This window comes from Opisthocomus hoazin, chromosome 22 (assembly GCF_030867145.1).
Source record: "Opisthocomus hoazin isolate bOpiHoa1 chromosome 22, bOpiHoa1.hap1, whole genome shotgun sequence".
Taxonomy (NCBI): domain Eukaryota; kingdom Metazoa; phylum Chordata; class Aves; order Opisthocomiformes; family Opisthocomidae; genus Opisthocomus; species Opisthocomus hoazin.
The window spans coordinates 8,112,310-8,128,003 of NC_134435.1; the positions used below are offsets into that span (position 1 = coordinate 8,112,310).

Genomic DNA, 15,694 nt, shown 5'->3' on the forward strand with positions numbered 1-15,694 from the left:
AGCCGGACGGGTCTTTCTGTGTTTCGGCAGCAGCGTGGAGCTGCCGGCTCGGGGGGGAACCGGGGCTCCCCGGTGCGTTTCGCACCGGGGAGCCGCGGTTCCCCCCCGAGCCGGCCGCGGAACCCCGGCCCGGAGCGCGGCCTCTCCCCGCCTGCGCGGCCCCTTTAAGCGCCCCCCCCCCGAGCGGGCGTTGCATCAGGCACGTGCGCGCCGCCGGCCGGCCCGCGGGGGCGCGCCCCGCCCCTCCCCTCCGCCGGCGGCGCGCACTCGGGCGAGCGGGCGGGCGGGCCGGCGCGGTGCGCGCCCCCGCGGCAGTCGCGTGGTCCCGGCGCGTCTCCATATTGCGGCGGCGGGGGCTCGGGGAGTTCCCCGGCGGGGCGGGGGATGGCGACGCAGGTGGAGGCGCTGCTGCCCGGCGCCCCGCTGCTGCCCGCCGAGGAGCGCGCCCCGCTGCTGCAGCCGCCGCAAGACGGCGGCCGGGAGAAGGGCGAACCCCCCATGGGCCCCGACGGCGGCCCCGCGGCCCCGCGGCCGCCCAGCGCCAAGCAGCAGAAGGAGGAGAGCAACAACCAGGAGAAGGAGAGCCTGCTGCGGGCGGGCGGCGAGGGGGAGGACGGCGGCGAGGCAGGCGGAGCGGGGCGCCGGGAGTTCATCGAGGCCCCGCCGCCCAAGGTGAACCCCTGGACGAAGAACGCCGCGGCCCCGGCGGTGAACGGGCAGTCGCCTCCAGGTGGGTGCCCGGCGTGGGGGGGGGGGGGGGTGTCGGAGCCAGGTTGGGGGTGCGGGGCAGGGAACGGGGAGGGGGGGGGGGGGGTTGCTTGAGCCGCCGACCGCGCCCCGGCCGCGCCATGCGGCACAGCGTGGGGACGGCGCCGCGCCTGCGGCCTGCCGGGGAGCGGGGCCGCGGCCGGCGTGAGGGGAGCGCGGCGGGGAGGGGGGGGGCGGCGGTGTGGGTGAGGGGGGGGCCGCTGGAGCGGGGGAGCGGCGTCGCCGGCCGTGGCCATGAAGCGGGGAGCGCGTGTGCGGGGGGGGGGGGGGGGGGGAGCGCGGCCCGGGCAGCGGCCATGAGGCGGCGGCGGGAGGGGAGGAAGGAGGAGGAGGAGGAGGACGCTGAGGGCCCGGCGCGGGGCGGCCCGGAGGGGCTCGGCCGCGGCGCTCGGCGGCCGGGCCTTGGCGGCGGGCACGCGGCGGCCCCCCCCCCCCCCCCCCCCCCGTTCCCAGCATTCCGCCGCAGCGCAGCGCAGGCAACGTGGTGGCTTCCCCCGGGAGCGCGGCCCGGCCCCCGCCGCCCCCCGCGGGGCCCTGACCCGGCCCGGCGCTGCCCACGTGTGCGGCGGAGGCTGCTCCGGCGAGCAGGCCGCGCCGCCTGGCTCTGCCGACTCATGGCGGGGCCGGGGGCTGCGGCGGGGGCGCGGGGGCTGTCAGCAGCCAGGCCTCCGGGCGGTGGTTTGGGGGGGTGTCCCCCCAAGAGGGGGTCTCTTGGGGAAGCCGAGGGGCCGCGTCCGAGCGATGCCGTCCGGACGGGTCCGTAGCCCGCCGCTGTCGTCAGCGAAGGCAATGATGGCAGAACAACCATTTCCTCGGGAGCTGGGATGGGCTCCCAGGAGGGCATCACTCCCACCCGCGTCGCGTGAATCAATGTGAAGAGGAGAAACGCAGAAGTTTTCACTGAGCAGCTTGTTTGGGAAAGACTCTTAATTTTTCCTGCCTCTGTTAGCTCTAAGATCGCACGGCCAGATACGGCATCAGATTCCCTGTTACTGTGTGCGCTAGGGTTTTGCAAGAACTGTTACTGCCTGGCGTGATGATTCATCAGAGGTATTGATCCCTGGGAGATGGGCAGCTCTGCAGTTTCCACCTGGAAAGCTGTCATCCGAATGGGCAGTGTAGAGGAGAAGTTGACTGTGTCAGGTAAAAGTCTGCGTTGGGATTGTTGGGCGGTTTGTCACTGTACACACCAACGTAAACAAAGCGTAGTGAAATCCAGGGCAGCGCTGCTGTCCGCATTTGCCTCTTGCGGTGTGGCGTAAAACTGGTCACCTCGCTCCTTTGTGCGAAAGCTGCGCTCCGTTGCGCTGCCTTCACGGGTAACAGTCCCTAGAAACAAACCAAAAGATGCAAAACAGTAAGATCGAACGTTCCTGTTGGAGGCTCACGTCTAAGACGCGTCCAGATTCATTACCAGGCCCGTCACAGAGGTGGGCGACTCCTCAGCGTGAGCAGGCACGAGGCAGCCTGCCCAGCACAAGGAGGGGGCCCTTGCAACTCCCAAGATGATGTTTTTTTTTTTTTTGTTTGAGGGAGAAAGTGTGTTGGTAGCGTGTCCACCCTACAGTAGGGTGAGGGAGTAATGGCTGCAACGCTCAGAATTTTCTTGGGCCCGGCACAGTTGTCCCGGTATTCCCAAAGGCGTTTTAAATAATGGAATTGGTTAGTGGTGCGTTTTGGGATGCTTGGCAACAGCGACTGGTTCCTGCAGTGCCCCAGACGCTGCCGCTTGGCTCTCCTCTCTTGGGGCTTTGTTTCTTTTGCTGCCTGTTCGTTAGCAGAAGAGAAAACGTGTAAAATAAACACGGCTGGCGAACTCCCACGAGAGGCAGGCTGGCAGCTGACCTTGCCTAGTGGCCCTTCGCCCAAGTACCTTCTCGCAGAGTACGCAGGCTCCTGTCGTGTCTTCGCTGCTTTACATGGAGGGTTTCTTTTGGCAGATGCTTACAAAAAAAGATCCGGAGCGTGAGGTTGTGCAGAAGGCGGTGCTGGTGGGGTGAGTTCTTGTGTTGCAGTGACCTCCAGGAGATCGCTTAAGGAAAGCGACTCCTTTATATGCTCAGAGTGGGTAGAGAGCTTTTAAACTCTGGAAAGTCACTGCTGGATGTTTTTGGTTTTTTTCAGCAGCGCTTAGAAAACTCCCGATCCAGCAGTGTTCCCAGAGCAGCGCTTGTGGGCTGGAGGTGTTAAATGTTTCCAGCCCTGATTCTGCCAGAGGTAGTGAGGAGGCCGAGGAGCCTAGTGAGGACAACTCTGTAAAGATAAAGGGATCCCTCTATGACTCGTTTTACAGGCTTTGAAAGCCCTAATTTTTTATAATGGTTCTATTAATTACAGGCCCGTAGAGCAGATTTGATGGACAAGACGTGCTCCTTAGGTGTTCACCCATTCTGTAATGGCCTGTGTTGGAATTGGCACTTACAAAAGTAAAGGCATTGAGCTCTGGCCCATATCAAGCAGACCCACCTTGAAGATCTTTCTGCTGTCTGTGTTGGAATATGGATAGGGGAGAGCTTAACAAATCCACCTCTGCTTGGTTTGAACTGTTGGACTCGCTGCAGCTGGGGAAGTTGAATGCATTTGGGGGGACTGATGCAGGGTCGGAAGAACAGTGTCCTCTTTTGACAGATCAGGATTTCTCTTCAGAAGTGGGTGCTTCTTTTCATGTGCGTTTCGGAGTCGGGGTACAAGAGAGCAGAGAGGGATCCTTTTGGGTCCTGAGATAACGTGCAGTCCTGCCCTGTGTGGCAAGGCTTGTGCTTGACACTGCTTCCTGCTTGTGAGGGACGCTGGCAGGGCTGGTAATGATGCCTCATTTTTACTCTCTAATGATCTAGTAGTGAGGTCTATGTGACTGTCCCCTCATTATTATACATTCTCTGCTTATCACTTAAATAAATGCAGCCAGCAGCCTGACTGGCGAAGGCATGATCGTAGGTGTGCAGGTGTCTGCAGTAGAGAAGGAAACATTTTCGGGCAAAACCAGCTTTGCACTTTTGGCTGTAAACCAAATTCAAAGTGTTTTCTCAAATTCTGCTATGGCGGAGAAGTGTGGCTTGCAGTTAAGACACCTCGACCTTCTGGAACACGTTGTACTCCGCCGCCATGCCCTGCACCAGGGCTGGCGCTGATGCAAGCATTGGTGCGGACAGGTGTTAACAGCACCCCGTTTTGAAAACCTGCTGGATTTATTTCAAGAAATGTTGCATCAAGGCACTTGGCACTTCTTAATTTTTAAAGCCATTTAGATCTTGGAAGTAAGAACATGCAGGTTTGAATGACTGGCACTGCGATTGCCGAGCTTTGCCTGCACTAAATTTTATGCCGGTTTTCCTTCTGGTTCCAAATGCTCAGCCAGGAGAAAGTGGTGTGTTTCCTAGTGGACATGCAGGAGGTGTTTTAATTTCGTGAGCAGAGTTTCTTGCTTGCCGTTTGGCACATGTGCTGGGCGGATAAGCAGTACTTTCCAGAAGGCACACCTTAGCTGCTAGCAGCGCGCACCAGAGGTTGGCTGACTATTGTTCGGAGGGAGAGAGCGTGTTGCTTTATGCCAGAGCAGAGGCCGGGTTGGCTACTGGTACTGAGAAGGCGGCAGGGGAGGATTCATTAGCTTCTCACCCCTCGCTGACTAACTCCCCATAGGGCTTTCCTTGAAACCAGCCTCCAGTACTGGAGATAAGATGCATGGGAAGCTCATTTTACCTTTGGCATTTCTTTGCGTTAGGGGTAGACGCGTGCGTCTGCCTGCTTGGGTATCGAGCTCGGTAGTGCTGCACACACCTATTTCCAAAGTGTTGGGCAATTCTCGCTCTGTCGCAGCATGTAATTGTGAAGCTCTCCTGGCTGTTTGTTGCAACAGAGCTGCTATCGCAGCAGGAGTCCTCCCCCCACCCCAAGTTTCCTCTCTGAAACACTGTTTTGTTCCAATCCCACAACTCACGTTTGAGTAACACTTCCCGTCTTGTCAGGGAGGATGAGGGTAACTGGAACTCACTGCTCCAAAAAACCGTGAAGGTTGGTGTTTTCCCTCCCCCGCATACCTTTGCCCTTCAGCTTTGTGCTGGACTTTTGCCCTGTTCTGCACTGTTTGTTTCGGGAAGGCTGGGGAATGTGGTGCAGCTCCCGAGAGCTGACTCACTGGCCCTCGTGGCTGGGCTTCGGCGCTTGCTTCTGCCACGACCTCCAGTTCCAGATCGCCAGGTCTGAGGTGTCGCTGGAGGATTCTCACCAGCCACCTCTTTACCTCCACAACTCTTCCTTTAAGGTCTGTATTGCCTCTGGTGCCATGGGGGTTTCCACCAGGATTGCATCTGGGATCGTAGGATTGGGCAGCGGAAGGGCTTGGGTCAGATGTGAAGACAAATCCAGCGCAAAAAGCAGGGCTGGGAATGGGGGCACTGGGCCTGCAATGCTCTGCTCTCCCTTCCAAATTATGACACCTGATCCTTTCGCTGTGCTCGAATAGTATGAAATTATCCTCAGGGGAATGCCAGATGCCGACTTGTATAGCGTTAGGTTGCTCTTTGCATACTTGAGACTACTTTGTAATGAATCTCTGACACCACCTTGGTGGCAGTGCTTGTTTGGCTAAAAAAGGAATGGGCATTTTAGTAGAAAGCCATGCTGTCTAGACCAGGGTGGATGTTTTAATCATTATGGTTACTACGGCAGCGAACAGCAAGGGTTTTAAAAAAAAAAAAATCATCTTAGTGAAAACTTAAATGCACTTGAATACTGCCAGAGGATTGTGGTGTCCTTTATGGTGGTGCACCTCTCGGAGGAGCTCTGCTCCCATCACAGTAACCAGGTAAACGGAGGTACACTGGCCTTGCTGTAGATCTGGCAGGTAGCCGATAGGAGAGCTGGGAAGGCTTTTTGCTCTGCTCTTACTGTAAGTCCAGTTGGGAGTGGTGAGCTTTGTTCATTTCCAACCACAATATGCATTTGCATTATGGTCTTTAAAACGTTATTTGTTTTCTGGTGATTTTGGCGTTGGAACCTTTGCTGACTTCCTACTGAGGGCTTAAGTCTCTGCGCTGCTGGCTCTGTCAAATCCCTGGCTTGCTGTGCGCACTGGGAGCTGGGGGAAAGAGGTGGTGCAACCTTGGTGCTAGGCGCTCTCATGGTGGTAATGCTGTCTAGATGGAGCTTTGCATGGGCAAGAAGTTGTCTCCTGGGGTTAGATAAAGCTCTGGGTACTCTGTGTGGATGTGTGGTCTCTGGCGTGGCCAGCTCTGCATTTGTCCTTTTCCTCGCTTGGGACCCGGCTTTACTTCCAAACTCGTTCTGTGCATGTAAATCTTTGTTAGTGATCCCTGAGTGGAGTTGGGACACTTCTCCTTGCATTGAAAGAACTGGCTAATCTGAACATCTAGTAGCAAGTGATCCAGCTGCATGACTTGAGCAGGTCAGAGGAGAGGTAGAAGAAAGGCTTTGAAGAAGTTAATGCAGTGGTGTGAGAACTTAAAGCAGCTATTTGTGTATTAAGGCAACAATAATTGGTAATGGGAACTGAATTTGGCCTTGAAGAAATCAATTATCAGACTTCTTTGTGGGGGCAGTCCTGGGTCAGGGTCAGTCTGGATTGCTTGGCTGAAAGGAGAAGTGGGTGCACGTATGAAGGTTCCGCAAATGTGGAGTAAAACCTGGCACGAGGCATTTGGTGAAAATAGGTTTGCTGATGGCAATTCTAGTACTTGGCACAATACACAATTTTTTGGGGAAGGGCTGTGGAAATGGTGGTCAGCCCAAGTGTCAACGTGTTTCTAAACAGAGGCTCATCCTGTAATTGCAGGTTCCCAGAAGATCCACCAAACTGAGCCTCCCTCTGTCAAAGCATGCATTTGTGCTGCGGTCTGGGGGGCTTCTGCTGGCAGGCCTGGGTGCGTTGTCTTTCCCGAGCAAACTGGCGCAAATCTGTTGTAGCTCTGCAGGTTTTGGTATTGCGCTGGGCTACCGGTGCTGGTTGAGCTGCCAGAGCCTTCCTTCTTGGGAAGTCATCTGGCCCAGCTTTCGTGTGACACTTGCTACGGATTTTGTCAGGATCAAGAGCTCTTTGTGCAGCATTAAACCTACGTGTGCTGGGGGATATTCTGCTGTGAGATGGACGGAGAGGGAGGAAGGGCTGTGAAGTGGCTGATTTAATACCTGTGTTATCAGTGGTTTTACCTTCAGAGTCCTTCTGGAGCAAAGCTGACTTAGGAGCAGCAACTTGCCTCGACACTTCATGTGTTGCAGCACTGTACGGGAACGTGCAGCGGGCTTCAGTACTCTGCGGTAGTTGTGATTTTATTTTTGGTTTTTTTTGGTTTTGAGTCATCCTGTTCCTTTACATGGTTACAAGTCAGAAGGATTGGTAGAGATCTCTATTGCCGGGGGGGCATGACGGTGTGCAGGACGTGACCGTGGTGGCCGTGGCTGGGTTGGGTGCTCTGGCATGACGGGTCAGGTGGAAGTCTCTCTTTGCTTTAGAATTGGCCAGTGGAGGTGGCTGTTGGTGTGACCGAGGTCTGTCAGTGCTCCTCGGTCTTGCTCTGGTGGCACTGGGAGGTGACACAGGCACCCTTTGTTCGCTTGATCTAGAAGATGGCACACCGGTCCCTTCCGGAGACCTGCGCTCCAGGGGAAGCATGTTTGCTTCCTGCCAGGCTCCCCTCGCAGTGGCTGGGAGCAGGTCTGCAGCCTGCTGCTGTGGTAGGCAGAGCTGGCCTGTCACCTCACCACGGGCTGGTGGGTGCTGCTCCCCAAGCCTGACTTCTCAGAGTGGCCCTGGCCTCTGACGGGGCCCGGGAGAGCCATCCCTGCCCCTCAAGGAAGGCAGTGGAGAAGTAGCATCTCTGGTGCTCCACAGTGTTACTTGCTTGGTCTCTGGCAGGTTCTGCAGAGACCCCTTGGTGACGGTGAGAGCGATAGCCAGGGGGGTACTGGGGAGAACCAGGGGGGGCTCGGATGGGGCTTGTGAACCCCGCATGTCCTTGACGCAGGAGCCAGAGTTGAACCGTGATGAGGAAGCTGGGCAGGGGACGGAGTGTGCTGCGTGTCCTTCCCACCGGCGCAGCCGGAGCGACTGTGTGCGCTGGGGGGGAGCCCGGAGCTGCTCCTCTTCCCTGCCCAGGTATGGGGCTGCAGCCCTGGGGGCTTGGGGGGTGGCGGGAGGAAGCCGAGTCCATCCAAGCACACTGCTGAGCACGTTTTTCCAGCCGAGCGATGGTGTGTGCCGGGCTCCTGCAGAGTGACTCTGCAGTCTGCAGGGCACGGCCGCGTGCTGGAAGGGATCCGCCGGCGAGAGGGAGGGCGCGGGGGGCTGCTCATCGCTGCTCCTTGCCTGATGGTCCTTTGGCTTCTCTGACTCGCCGGCCGGGTGCATGCATGGAGAGAACAGAAGGTTTGCAGGGCTAGATATGTTAAGTTTTAAGAAGTCTGAAACGCTGAGAAAAGAGGTGAGTTTTTCCAGACTAAATATGTGGGGAAACAAGTATGAAATTGGAAAAGCCACAAAAATGAGGAAAGGGTAGAATTTTATTGATGGGAAAGTAAGAGAAAAGGTGTGTGGGGAGATTGGTTGTCTTACCTGCCTGGTAACTCAGAGGTGCTGCCAGAAGGTGGATACATTGCTAAATACTGAGCACTATCTCTAAGCAGATTATTTGTAATATATATTCAGCCTTCACACAAAATTCTCTGTGCTTCCCCCCCCGCCCCGCCCCAACTGTGCTTTTGAAAGCTTTTGGTTAGTGGTGCAAATAAGTCATTATTAATTTACCAAGTGTTAGTTACCAAACTGTCTGGTTTGTGCACTTACAGATGGTGAAGCTAGTGATGGAACGAATTAGTGAGAACTTATGGTTAATAAGCAACACTCAAATGTTTGATAAGCCAACATTCACTTCACTTCAAACTACAGGAAATTAATTTCTTCAGATTCTCCAAGGTCAGATCTTCCATTTTTTGTATTACATGTTGCAAAAGAAGTACTGACTTTATTCCTGCAGGACACTTAAGGTTCTTACTACAATAATTTTATACCTTTACTGCATGGTAAAGGTATACCTTCCAGATAGTAACAAAGCCAGCATAGCTCAGGAGTAATGTCTGTTTCTGTCAGCTCTCCTGGCCTCACAGAACAAGTCTACTGAAAATAAAGACTTGGCCATAATAACAAATAGCAATGCTCTTGGCCTCATCTAGCACAAAAAGAGATACCTAATGGAGTGACTGGAGCGCTTCACCCTGCCTGTGTACCTCCAGATGGGCTCATGTTGGCAAGTTGGCTACAAGGCTGTGCAAGGGGGCAAGTAAAGGCAGAAATGGAGCAAAGAATTAAGCGTAAACAGTGACACCAGTATGCGTGATGCTGAGAAATTATGTGACCATAGCAGCAGGTAGTGAAATGTGGAAAAATACATCCCAGAAATCTTGTTGGAGGTTTTACTCTGACTGAAACAGAAGTAGTGATATTATATTTGTGCACGAGATCCCACCCAACAAGACAGAAAAGCAAATCACGGAGGTGTCTCCGCCATGTGCTCAGATGACAAAGCATGAGACTTTGCTGGCTGTAATCATATTAAATTTCACTTCCTAGCTCCCAGCTAAACCTTGAGAGCTCGGGGGAATACCTAATATGATCTAACGCAGCTTCCGAGTGGTCAGAAATCCTCTGCTGCTGCAGAGGGTCTGGCACTGAGCTGAACAAAAGGCGGACTGATTTCTTTCGGCTTCCCAATCTCAGGTGAACTCTTCTAACTCCCCTTTTTTAATTCAAGAATGACAGATGGGACTTTTTAATGCTGTGCAGGGAGGAATTTGCTGCAAGTGACCCGTGTTTTCAAAATGTAAAATTAAACCTGTGAGTAGAACTGTGAAGATGGTTTGGAAGAGATGTGGCAGATTACAGGCAGACAACCGTCTTAACTCAGATTTCAGCTCCAGCTGAAGTTGATCTAATTAACAGCAGAGAAGTGGAACCAAGCAAGGATGGAGTTTGGAGGGTGGTTGGAAAAGCTGTGTGTTTGATTAAAACCAACCAGATAGCCTGGACTGGAGAGGGGGAACATCTCAGACTGCCAGTCTGATGATTTCTAGTTCAGTTAAGAGATTTGATTATGCTGTCTTCACTGTGCTGCCTTGTGTATCCTACAGACCCCTTGCTTGGCCCTCTGCCTGCAATCTGAAGGTGGAGAGCGCCTTCCAATTTTCAGTTCCTGGGGTTTTGACAGGGCTTTAAGGCATCCCTGCCTGATGTTATGGGGCATACCCATGATACTGGCGCTTGTGGGGAGGTGAGGGGGATCCCCTTTCACGGAGAGGCTGAATTTCTGATTACAGTAATGGATTCACCTCTGCAGGCGGAAGGATCTGTCTTGCCCACTGCTTATTGAGCGGTCCTTAGGCAAAGCTTATCTGTGGTGTCTAAGGCTACTGCCTGCCCTTGATGTGCACACAGAAGAGAGTGTTGCAGAGTGGTATGCAATAACCATGTTGGAGGGAAATGCTGTCCTATATTGGTTTCCACAGCGTGGCATCTGGTTGGCTTCTAGGCCGCACCAAAATGGTTCCTGTATGTCAATGAAAGTCTGAGACACGTTAATTTTGCTTCGGTTGTGCCTGAAATTTTACTGTCTGTTCGATATCCAGTAGCTTAAAGAACTATTTGGGGAGGGTGACTGCGATCACTGGGCCCCTGCTGATGTAGAGTCAGTCTCCTGGAAGGCTGGAGACTTCCAATGGTGTCACTTCAGGCTTACTGGTGATGAAAGGATGTGAGGCAGAGAGCTGGGTCACCATCTGCTTCCCAGGAACAGCAATCGAGCACCTTTAAGGTCCCTTGTGCTTTCTGAGCTTTTCGAGTGTGAGAATAGGAGTGTTTAGTGTTTGTGGTTGGAACGGCAGCACTTTGCTGCTTGTCCCTTTTGGAGATGAGAGGAGAAGGGGTTAATGGGAGAGAACACCCAGTGTTTGTTCTCTCCAGTGCAAGCACTGATAAGTGGATGGGAGCAGAAACAGCCGTGACCTTACAGTTATTCCTTGTGTGCGAGTCGAGGATTCGCAAGACTGTTTGGAGAGCTCTCATTTTTTCTGGTCAGGCTGACCAGATGCATTCCACAGAACCCCGCTGGCATCTCTGGTGCTCGGAGGAGAGACTGTGATCTTCTTCCAAGCAGATCTCGGAAAGGTGCTTTTGCTAGGCGTAGTGCTGGTCCCGCTGGTGACGGTGTCTTCAGCCAGAGTCGCAGCCGTGCTCGGTCAGCTCTGCTCCCCTCTGTCTGGAAGAGACTGAACATCAGCATTGAGGTACTAATGTCGTTCAGCGTGTGGTGTGGAGTTAAAGCTAGGAAGCTGTCTCGGACAGATAATGCTCTGCTTTTGCAGTAGATGATTTTTTTTTTTTTTCCAGGGGTGTTTCTCTTGCAGCTTGGTGATACTGGAAGTCTTCACCCCTTTTCAACTACATGAGCTTTGCAGGGGCACCCCAGCTGAGCTTCACCAAAACCACGGTCACTTATACAGTGAAAACTTATTTCAAGCATTTGTTTCCGTGTGGTTTGTGGGAAATGGATGTCAGAGCTCACACTGGCTGTGGCTCTTCAGCCTCTTAGTGTAGTGTAGGGGTGTCTGAGAAGTAACCAAGCCTCTCTGCTTGACGGAGAGCCGAAAACCACTTGCTGGGTTCTGGTGATCTTGGTACCCTTGCAGAGAAACTGATTTGGGAGATGATAAAACACTTCTGTAGCTTTTTATCTTTTTCTTGCGCAGACCTTATTGATGTCTTAGGACCTAACCGACATCAGGTTAGGATTGATCCATCTGGCTTGGTTCTTTTACCCATCTCAAGCTTCAGTTTCTCTTTGAGGGGATAAAGATACTTCTTATTACAGTAGCTGAGCATTTTTAAGAGGCATGGGAGGTGCTTGCGTGGACCTGGCAACTGGGGAGGGTTGGGAAGATCTGGGTGACTGAGAGCCGGACCCTCCCTGAGCCTGCTTGGCAGGTAATGAAAGAGGTGAGCAGGAAGCAAGCAAGATCTCAGGAGGGACGTAATTGGCCATGCTAATCTTTGGGTTTGGGGTTTCTTGCTTTGCTACTTTTTCCTAGCAGACCTCACCCCCTTCTCCGCTGAGCGTTGCTTTGAAGAGGCCGGTAACTGTCTTGGGAACTTGTGCAGGCACTGCCTTGGCCTCTGAGGGGCGGCCACATGGTAGAGTTTTGAGCTGAAAAGTTGCCTGGGGATGAGGAAGAGATTCAAGCAGCACCGGTCTCTTTGCAGCAGACACTGGACTGTGTAATTTGGACCTTTTCCCTGCTTGTGCTGTTTGTGTTGAGAGGGTTGCTGTCGCAGCCAGAGGAGCAGAACCAAATCGTCCCTTCTGGGTGACAGGTCAGGTTAGGGGGAGAGATCCCCGGAGATCCTGCTGTCTGCCAGCATTTCCCTTCCCTGCCCCTCTCCTGGGCAGCCAGCGCAGCCCTGCAGCTTTTGAGCCATTGCGACCGAGTTCTGGTCACGTCTCTGCTGCCGAGTCCCCGCATGACCTTGGAGAGGTCATTTTTTTTGCTGATGTCCAACTCTTTTGTCTGCAAAACGTGGAGGATGATTTAGTTACAACTTCATGGGTCAAAAGCCAGAAAATATCAGCTGGTGTCTTCCCGTAGCAGTAGCAGTGTGGATGAGCCCCCTGTTCCACTGGGAGCAGCTGAGCAGCATGCTATCATGTATGCTTGTACCTGTGCATGCAGAGGAGCAGCCCTCGCTTGGCACACCGGTGCAGCTGTACCAGTCATCATGCTTTGGTGACCAGCAGGTGACATAAAACACACTGAGGTAATTTTTCCCCCAGTCTGGAGAGCAGAAGGGTAATTGCAGGAGGGGAGAATGGGTGGTGGGGTGCAGGGAGCTGGTTCTTGATGGCCTGTGGCCATGCTGCCCCTCTCGGCAGTTACGGCTGTGGGTTGCTGTAATAACGAGTCAGTGTTTCTCTTGCATCAGGGCTGATGAGCTGGTCTTCAGCTGCTGCCTCTCGGGCCCTGCTGGGAAGAGGCAGCATCTGTGGCAGTAGGCGGGTGCTGGTGGCAGAGGGGCTGAGGACAGGCAGTGGGTGGTGGAGGTCCCCTCCCAGCTGTACCTCCTGAGCAGGGAGAAGGCAGGCTTCCTGGGAGGAGGTCTGGATTTGACACTGAAGCGTGGCTGGTGGTGGAGCCCAGTTAGCGGCATGGTTCTGCAGTGAGCAGGGGGAGCAGCGGAGGGGAGATGTGAGCTCATAAATGGGGTAGCCTTTCTGGACCTGTCCCAGATACCTGAATAGCAGTGGTGGCCAGATAGCCCCTGGGGAGGGGAAATGTGTGTGGATGCATCAGCTTTTCTCTTTAAATGCCCCATTTTAGCATATGGTCTCCTCCTGTGTTTAAAAATACTATCAGGCAAAAATTGGGATTCTGCATCCACCTCAGAGAAGGAGGACTGCCCTCGATTTGGTTAGGTCTCGTGGGCTCTTTGTGCAGCATCTCTGGGTATTGGCGTTCACATCAAGCATCTCTGTACTACATCTGCACCCTTGTGTGACAGTCCTGAAGGGGATGCTCCACTCCCATCCCGATGTACTGCCGGCTGCAACACGCACGCCTGACCTCCTTCCTCCGCTCCCCTTTGCTGATAACAGTGAGATTCGTGAAACGTGGTTTCTGCTGAGATGCTGTAGCCTGTATGGGTGATGCACAGAGCTGAGGAGAATGGTGAAGGAAAATACCTGGGAAATACCTGGCTTGGCAGAGACTGGCGCTACCATAAAGAGATCACTGGTTCCTGTGGTGATTATAATCCCTCTGTTCAGACACCAAGTCTTTCTGGTTTTGGGCCCATGCTGAGAAATAAAGTGTCTGCATGCAGGAAGGGGAAGGAAATGTGAGACCACAGGGCCCAAATTTCATAACTGTTCCTTGCTTGCATCGCGATATTGTTACTTCTTGCTCCCTCCCATTTGGCTGGCCGGGGGCTGTTCTGTATCGGCCCAGCACGGGCGGGCTGGATTTGGCTGGGCGGTGTGTTGCAGGCAGGGGCAGAGCTGCCTGGCTCCCACGTGGGGAGTGCCTGCTGCTGGGCAGGTAGCTGGTCGGGTGGTGGAGAGCTGCTGTGGAGCATCATCCTCCACAGCATCTGGCCTGCGTCAGGATACCCGGCATCGGGGTGCCTGGGGGGAAGCGGGTGGGAAAGTGGTGCGTGTGGTGGGAGGAATTGGTGCGGCTGGTTTGCTGTCTTCGGCTTTCCATATTGGGGTTTTGCTTGAGCAAAATCCCAGCCTGGTCTCTGTGCCTGGGACCTTGTGTTTGATTTTTAACCTTGGGAGTGCTGGGAAGGGAGCTGATCTGGACAGGCAGCCTCAGTCCTACTGTTTTCTAGATGGGCTACTTGGAGAGCAGCCCTAGGGTTTTATATTTGCCCTGCCAGCCACGCTGTTTCTGCCTCCTTCCCCAACATGGCTTTCTTGGGAAAAGCAAGTGCTACCTGATGTAGACTTCTCTTGGGCACCTCAGGTGCTGCCCTTAATTGGCAGGCTAATTTCTAATCTAGTCACTTGTGCTTGCAAGAGGAAGGTGTCCCAAAGGGCTGTTGTGCTTGGTGGTCCCTGACCCACCCTGCCTCATATGCGTCCTCCCAGCAACGCTGTTTTTCAGAAGAGCAAGTCCTGCAGATTGGTTGCTCTGTGCATGCTCTCAGCAGTGAGGAAAGCTGCCTGCAAGCCCAGTGCTGTGGCGCTCTGCTCTGGAGAGCTTGGAGTCAGACCTGTGTTAATCGTAGGTGTGATGAGTTGGACAAGCTCAGTCTCTCCCAGATAAGAGGGCGGTGGACTGGAGGCGAGTGTCCTGCTTCATACAGGAGTTGCACTGGCAAACCTCTCAAGGTGAATGTGAGCAATATCTGCCCCTGGCCATCATGCGTGGTCCTGGCTTTCTTTTGACCTAAGCCACTGGGGAGTTTCCACTGCTTTTCTAGCAAATGTGGTGGCAAGTCTGCTGTAGAGTTGTGGCTGAGCTCAGGAGAAGCCAGGTGAACCTTGGTGCGCATCTCTAGAGCTGGATGGGGCAGTGGGGGATGTCACGGTGAGCAAAGTAGAGGCCTTGAGGGAACGCAAGCTCGGAGTTGCAGCAGTGGCATGACTGATAGGAGACATCCCTGAGGGGTCACCTGCAGCTGCTACCTGAGTTGGTGGCGGTTGTGGTTTCTGGAAGTGGGTAGCCTGGACCTCGTGCAGATGGCTGGCCAGGCTGCGGTGTGCATTTGATGAAGAGTTGGTTGGACAGCCTTGTAGGAATGCAAACTGGAGGACTGCACCTGGCAGGGGCATAGCGAGGGGAATGGTTCCAAGGCCTGTAGTTCTTGGCTGGCACAAAGGAATTCCTTTTCTCAGCCATTGTAGTAGTATTATTTCCAAACAGGCGAGATGCCGGTGCTTCCACCTCGTTCCTCTGCGGAGAAGCTGTCTAAGAGTTGCCCAAGTAGGGAAATGCAGAAATTGCCTCTTGTTTGGGAGCTGTTAGATCAAACACAGGATGTTTCTGCTCACTGTTGTGGGAGCCTGACCTTGTCAGCAGCTCTCACAGAAATACAAGATGCTTAGATGCGCTTGGGTGATGTGCTGGTGGAGGATTGCAGTAGAACATGCAGTCTGCAAAGGATCCAGAGTGGTGCTTAGAGGCTGTTCTGGATGTGTTTGATTTTCCCTGAGATCATGCCTTCAGTGCAGCTGCAGAGCATAACTCTGCATAATGGTGGAGGAAGTTTTGCGTTTGTGGTGGTGTTGTTGTTCACTTGCTTCTACTGCTCAGACGTGGGATGAAAGCTTCCCTGCCTGAGGATGCCTTGAACATGGTGTGCTGTTAAAGGTAGATAAATAGAAGCTCTTCGGTAAAGGCCTGTTCTTGCTGTTTCTGTGTT

At 53.9% G+C, this 15,694-nt stretch overlaps 1 protein-coding gene across 4 annotated transcripts in view; it reads left to right on the forward strand.

Moving 5' to 3' along the window:
- The first annotated feature begins 324 nt into the window (after positions 1-324).
- LARP1 (La ribonucleoprotein 1, translational regulator) overlaps positions 325-15,694 on the forward strand; it is a 47,905-nt gene continuing 32,535 nt past the window's right edge. For 3 of the 4 annotated variants that reach the window (XM_075441449.1, XM_075441450.1, XM_075441451.1), the window contains exon 1: positions 326-730. In XM_075441449.1, coding sequence (XP_075297564.1) covers positions 385-730 — 346 coding nt within the window. In that variant the 5' untranslated portion in view covers positions 326-384. Of the gene's footprint in view, positions 731-15,694 lie in introns of all 4 variants that reach the window. The other variant, XM_075441452.1, reaches the window with a different exon arrangement.